The sequence below is a fragment of the Ipomoea nil genome, unplaced genomic scaffold (genome assembly GCF_001879475.1).
Source record: "Ipomoea nil cultivar Tokyo-kokei standard unplaced genomic scaffold, Asagao_1.1 scaffold0276, whole genome shotgun sequence".
Classification (NCBI taxonomy): Eukaryota; Viridiplantae; Streptophyta; class Magnoliopsida; order Solanales; family Convolvulaceae; genus Ipomoea; species Ipomoea nil.
Genome location: NW_017616704.1, coordinates 667127 through 673948, shown reverse-complemented (window position 1 = coordinate 673948; position 6822 = coordinate 667127). Strand labels below are relative to the sequence as shown.

Sequence of the window (6822 nt, the reverse complement as noted above, 5' to 3'; positions counted from 1 at the left end):
AAATAGAGTTCATTTATATCTCACTAAACTACTATTGTACTTGAGACATCAATTTTAATTGATTACAAATACTAATATATTGTTTTTTTTTTCCTTTAATAATTTAGTCTTTTAACATTAGTCAAATAAATAAAATAAATTTAGCTATTCTACTAAAAAAAATTCGGTTATATTCAACCAACCGAAAATCATCGATTTCGGTTATATCGGTTATGAAGGTTGGTCGGTCAATCTTCGGTCGGTTATGAAGATTCGATTAAAATTTCGGTTATTAACCGAAAACCGACGGATGCTCACCCCTAAACTCACTAGGCTCTTTTTCTTCATCTTGTTTTGTAAAACAAGGATTAGAGGTGTTTAGTAGATGCCCAACAAAATGCCTTAGAAACTTTGGAGAATTAAGAAGAAATAACAAAGAAAAAAAAAACAAAAAGAGTTTCTGTTGGATTGAAGAAAATACAAGTTATATTGATGCTTGAAGACCACAGACCTATGAGCTATACAAGACATGTCTGAATCATTTGATGAGCAATATTATGTTAGGCTACTTTGCAATTCATAGAGGTTTATGCTCTTAATTCAAAAACTATGGGTAAGGATCTGTGCTTGTCTTCTGAAAATGAACAGCCTTGTCCTTAAATATATGCATCAGCAGATCACACACTTGACGAGAAGATGGCCTTTCAGCCGGAGCAGTTTTTGTGCATTGCAGTGCAATCTCCAGCATCTGGAATGCAGCAGCTTCTTCGTTGGGCAACAATGGTTTCAGGGTGGGATCGATTAGCTCCTCATGGGCTGATCCCTGGATCTCGATGCCTGACTCGACCCATCTCACCATGTCTATATGCTCCCCGAAACTCCCATCAGTTGGCATCCTTCCACTCACAAGTTCCATCAGCACGATCCCCATGCTGTAAACGTCGCTCTTCTCGGTTGCCTTGAGTGAGTAAGCGTACTCTGAAAAATCAAGAAAGATTAGCTTTGTTAATCCGTAAGTCAAATGTCTGTTTAAATTCCTAGTTGACAATTTTTCTTACCTGGTGCAATGTAGCCATAAGAGCCAGCAAACCACGTGTTTGATTCTGTGTTTAATGAGTCGTAGTTATCTGTAAGGGCTTTGGCTAGCCCGAAGTCCCCTAGATGTGCTTCCATGTTTGAGTCTAGCAGAACATTACTGGATTTGATATCTCGGTGGATGATCTTAGGCACACAGTCGTGGTGAAGGTATTCAACTCCTTGTGCTAATCCCATTGCTATCTTCAGCCTTGCTTCCCAATCGAGGCTCTTCTTGCTCTTGTTATTTGCGGGCTGGTTATGCAGCCAATCCCACACACTCCCATTCTCCATGTACTCGTAAATCAGCACATTTGAACCTTCCCCTTTATTGCTACAATATCCCATCAACCTCACCAAATGCCTATGCCTTATCCTCCACAATGTCTTAATCTCTCTCGCGAAGCTTTTATCTAGGAAGAGATCATCCTTTCTTGGTATTCTCTTGATTGCTACTGTTTCTCCATTAAACAGCTCGGCTTTGTAGACAGTGGCACACCCCCCGGACCCGATGATGAACTCATCGCTTAGATTGTTTGTGGCTTCCATAATATCATCCCATCTGATATCTCGCTTTTTAGCAGCATTTCCAAAGAGTGGTTTCCTCTGTGCTTGGGAAGAGCTGGAAGACGAGGAGGCGTAGTTCTCTTTGCCTCGTCTCCTCCTATAGGCTTCTCTATTGTGTTTGAAAAAGAAGGCCGCTCCCATTAACAGTAGAATAATTGCAACCGTAGCTGATAGGGCCGAGATTACCACCACCATTGACCCCTTATTTCTTGACCCCTTATCTCTGCAACTTCCAAGAGGACTTCCACAAAGATGCGAGTTTCCAACAAATGAATCGACTGGCCAGTGTGCGTATCGCTTGTCCAATTCCCCTTCGAGTTCGTTGCAAGACAGGTTTAGTCTGCCCAAGCTGCTCATTTCAGCTACTTGAGGTGGAATCTCCCCCGTGAGATCATTATGAGACAGATCAAGGGATTCAAGCTTGGAGAGAGTTCCAATAGAGGGTGGGATTTCTCCAGTGAGGTTATTGTAACTGAAATCCAGGACACTTTGAAGATCCTTGAGTTGCCCAACCTCCCTGGGAATTTCACCACTAAAGCGGTTTCGTGATAGACGGAGTTCATAGAGCTTGCCCAAGCCACCAATGGTTGAAGGTATTGATCCACAGAGCTGGTTATCATCAAGATTGAGAACATTGAGGGACTTCAAGTTCCCAATTTCAGGTGGAAGGGTTCCATTCAATGAATTATTTTCTAGTGACAGAACCAAAAGCTTGGAGCAGTTGAATAACTCTGGAGGGAGAGATCCAGAAAACTGATTAGAAGAGAGCTTAAGTTCACCCAAAAGAGGCAACCTTCCAAGCCAAACTGGGATTGGTCCAGAGAGAAGATTATTATTGAGATCAAGATGGGTGAGCTTCCTACAAAGTGAGAGTTGTGGAGGGATAAAACCACTAAGCTTATTTCCAGAGAGATCTAACAGTGATAATTCACGGATTAATCCCAATGTCATTGGGATTTTTCCAGTGAATCTGTTGCTCCCCAACCTTAGCCTATCAAGAGAAGGTGAATTTCCAAGAAAGGAAGGAATTTCTTGATCAAATGCATTGTTTGTAACATCAAACGACAGGAAAGAATGTGAGGTGCAGATTGGAGCAATACTCCCAGAGAAATTGTTATGTGAAAGATTGATTCTTGTCAGGTTCCCAAGATTTCTCAGATCATCTGGCAGATCACCTTCAAGAGAATTATTGTAAAGCATCAGCCTTGTGAGAGCTCGAAGATATCCAAAAGTTGCAGGAATGGCGCCAGAAAGGTGATTATCAGCCAAGTCAAGAGTATCTAATTGGTGACAGTTTCCCAAGCTGGCCGGAATCTCACCGGAGAGATCATTCTCTCTTAGGTGAAGGAAAAACAGGTGCTTTAGCCTCCCGAGGGTGATGGGGATTTTTCCGGTGAACTGGTTTCCATAGAAATCGATGAATTGCAAGCTGGAACAGTTGCCAATCTCTACGGGGATCTCGCCGGAGAAGTGATTCTCATAGAGAAAGATAATCTGAAGATCCCCAAGCATTCCAATCTCCCTGGGCACTTCCCCATGAAGATTGTTATGAAACAGCGACAAAGTCTGGAGATTGGTAAGGTTTGCTACAGAGGGAGAAATTGTACCCTCCAAGGTGTTATTGTTAAGGACAAGATCAGTCAATTGGGTAAGCTCATAAAGCTCTTCCGGTATGGAACCATTGAGAGTATTGTTGGACAAATCGAGCTGCTGAAGCACCCGGCATTGGCTCAACTCCGGCGGGATCTCACCGGAAAGCCCAGTTTCCGAGAGCATCAAGAGCTGCAGATTGGTGGCATTGGAACACAGGGATTTGGGTATGGTGCCGGAGAGATTGTTGCTAGTTAAAGCCAAGAATTGCAGCTGACCCATACTCCCAAATTCTCCAGGGAGTTCACCGGCGAGCCTATTTCCAGACAAGTCTAAGCTCTGAAGATTGGTCAATTTCGCCAGGGACTTTGGGATTGAACCTCCAAGCTGATTGCCAAGCAGGTTAAGATACACCAAGCTACTCATTTCACCAAGCTGGCCAGGAATCTCCCCGGTTAGAGTGTTATTAGCAAGGTTAAGTATGTGGAGATGTTTAAGCCCTCCCAGTTCTTTTGGGATTGAGCCATTAAGGCTGTTCAGGGCAGCACTAAATGCAGTGAGGCTAGAAATGTTGGCAATCTCAGGTGGCAAAGGGCCTTCCAGCAGATTCTGCTGCAAATTCAGATTCTGAAGCTGGGTAAGTCTCCCAAGTTGAGGAGGAATCAGACCACTCAGGTAACACGAAGCCAATCCAAGAGTAACAAGATTCCCAAGATTCCCAAAAGAAGTAGGAATCTGGCCTGTCAGGCCATTGTCCCCTATTCTGAGGGCTTGGAGATTGGTAAGCAGACCAAGTTGGGAAGGAATGGGGCCAACAAGGCGGTTAGAGAACAGAAGCAATGATTCCAAGGAAGAAAGGTTTGAGAGGGCAGGTGGAATGGGTCCTGAGAGGTGGTTAGAAGAAAGATCAAGGTGGAGCAGGTGAGTTAGAAGACCGAGTGAGGGTGAGATCGACCCGCCGAGTGACGAGTCAGAAAGATTCAGACTCACCACTTTCAGTGAACCATCGCACGAGACACCCTGCCATGAACAGTAATTTGGGTTCTTTTCCGACCATCCCTGCAACTGCAACACAAACGATCTTTTCACCTCCAAAAGAACCCTCAAAGTCGAGCTTGTGTTTTGGCACCTTACATATCCGCTTGAAGATACTACTGCTAACACGACAGCAATCAGCAACACAGAAAAAACTGGGTTTGGAATGCCCATTTGACAATTCCCTCTGATCACCAAAGAAAACTCACTCTCAGCGAGTTACTGTGATATTACGCACTTAATAATAGTGGCTAAAATCAGGTTGGCATGGAGAAGAGGAAGAGGGGGTGGTTTTGGCATTTAAGAAGACGACACAACTGTCTAGAATAAGAAAAACAGAGAGGAGGCGAATTGGTCTGGGCATTCAATTCAATTCAATGCGGAGTGGTCTTGAAATGGGTGTTTTAGAGAGGAAAAGATAAGAAAGGAGGCGGCAAGGCATGTCAGTCCGTTGACCAAAACAATTCCATTAATGGCCACCGAATAGCTGCTCCATTCACAACGAGGGATCAGAGATGAGTATCTTTCTTAAATGCAGTAGAGATCGATAGTTTATTAATATCTATGCAACAGAGAGCCCGAGATAGAGAAGATAGAGGGGTTTTAGAGCATCCATATCAGTTGGAGATATTAGGGGGAGAATGTAAGAGTGAGTAGGAAAGAGAATAATGTGGGAGGAGAGGGAAAAAAAAATCAAAACGGATTTTATAAAAAAAATATATAAAAAATAAGCATGTCATTTCTTTATTGGTTCTCTTTCCTCCATCATTAATTTTTTTTCTTGGACAGAGTAATATTCCAACATTTGCAGATGCTCCCCACCCCTTCTCTCTCTTGATTCTCTCTCTGCCACCATGGCATTTTGGTCTCAAAAGTAGTGAATTCTCCCCTATTTCTCCTCTGATGTAGATGCTCTTAGGATTAGGAAGACGAATGAATTAATTAATGAAAAAGGTAGGTTATTGTTGCTACATCCTAAATGATTGGACATATGGGTCAAGTGGAGTCTTAGAAGTGCCAACAAAAAACTATATACAATTGTGGTCACGTTAAATCACTTTGAATTTAGAGTGGATAGTTGCATGGAGTGGATGAGGAAATGTAACGGGGTTTATTAATTCTTGAGAAAAGCGTAAAATAAGGAGTTAATTATCAATTTGGTTTCTCGATTATGAGGATTTTACTAATTTAGTTCTCGATTACTAAAATTTTTTAATTTGGTCTTGAATATGATATTTTTATTCGATTTGGTCCTAAGTGTTATTTGCCGGTCAAACTTAAAGGGCAATTTGGGGATTATTTAAAAAATTATTATTACCTCATCACCTTCAATCCAAATTATTATTATCATCTCCAATTTCCAGCCAACATCATCATCATCAACGCCAACATGCCATTTCTTCACTAGACTTCATCCTTCATTCTCAACATAAACTCAACACCATAGCCGATCACCTCCCAACTACACCGCCGGACACCACCACCATCTACAATTTCGCGGATGCTACCAGAACGTTCCGTCGTCGCTGCACACCAGTCAACGCTACCTCCAACTGCTATTGCTAGGTTAGCCGAGAGAGAGGAATGAAGTTAGAAGGTGGGAGCTGCTACTGCCAGAGCTCCTCCATTACTTCCGCCGTGACAGGAAGTGAGAGAGGGAGACTGTTGCTCGCCACTGACCTGCTTTGCTTCGCTGGAAAATGATATCGCCAGAGTTGCTTTTGAGATGAGAGGGATAAGAAAGGGAGAGAGAGACGGAGATCCACCGTCGTGCCTTGCTTCTGCCACTTGTCAACACTTTGCCGATCAACAGTTTGCATCGTTGACGAGTGAGGAGGCGATAGTGAGAGGTCGCCGGAAAAGAGCTACCTGAAACCAGAAGTCATCGCAAAACCGCATGAGTCGGTGCTTTGCTCGCCCACTGAAACAGCCGAGAAAGGAAACAGTGTGCAATTACAAAAATGTCCTCAAGTTTATTGCCTTAAACAAGCTAGTTTGACTTTAGGACCAAATCGGGTAAAAATGACATAGTTGGGGACCAACTTGAGAAATTTTGATAGTCAAGGACCAAATTGGTGAAATCCTCATAGTCGATGGACCAAATCGGTAATTAACTCGTAAAATAAGTCTTCAACTTTACTTAAAAACTCAATTAAGCCTTCAAATTTTTAAAAGTTACAATTAAACCAATAAACATGCTATTTTGAAACATTTAAGCCTATAAATCGGTTGGTAACTTGTAATTACAGGTTACCTCCGGTGACCTTTCCTACACTTTCCGGCAATAATCACCAACGACCGAATGATTGTCGGGGTCGCGTTTGGAGGTGGCGACCAACTGGTCTGCCTTTTCCTTCGTTGGTCGCCTAGGCAGACTAACTGATCACCTTCTCCAGTAGCCGGAGAAGGCGACCAATTCAAACTAGTCGCCTTCTCTGACGAAGGAGAAGGCACACTTGTTGGTCGCCTTCTCCAACCGCCAGAGAAGGCAACCAACTTGGTTACCTTCTCAAGCGAAGGAAATGTAGACTAGTAGGTTGCATCTTCCAAACGCGACCAGCGACCGTCCGATCGTCG

At 43.1% G+C, this 6822-nt stretch overlaps 1 protein-coding gene across 1 annotated transcript; it reads right to left on the bottom strand.

Moving 5' to 3' along the window:
* Window positions 1-446: 446 nt before the first annotated feature.
* Window positions 447-4816, bottom strand: LOC109154742 (LRR receptor-like serine/threonine-protein kinase GSO1). The gene is made up of 2 exons (XM_019302472.1): window positions 1038-4816; window positions 447-957 (listed from the first exon to the last, which is right to left on the bottom strand). Exons 1-2 carry the CDS (start codon window positions 4417-4419, stop codon window positions 587-589), a joined length of 3753 nt encoding a protein of 1250 aa, XP_019158017.1. The 5' UTR covers window positions 4420-4816; the 3' UTR covers window positions 447-586.
* Between the last annotated feature and the right edge of the window lie 2006 nt (window positions 4817-6822).

What these genes read in the sequence shown, in the direction of transcription:
- LOC109154742 (XM_019302472.1), bottom strand. Translation starts at nt 4,419, where the DNA reads ATGGGCATTCCAAACCCAGTTTTTTCTGTGTTGCTGATTGCTGTCGTG. An exon ending in TTATGGCTACATTGCACCAG is followed by an intron (nt 958 to 1,037) that starts GTAAGAAAAATT and finishes TTGATTTTTCAG; the next exon opens with AGTACGCTTACTCACTCAAG.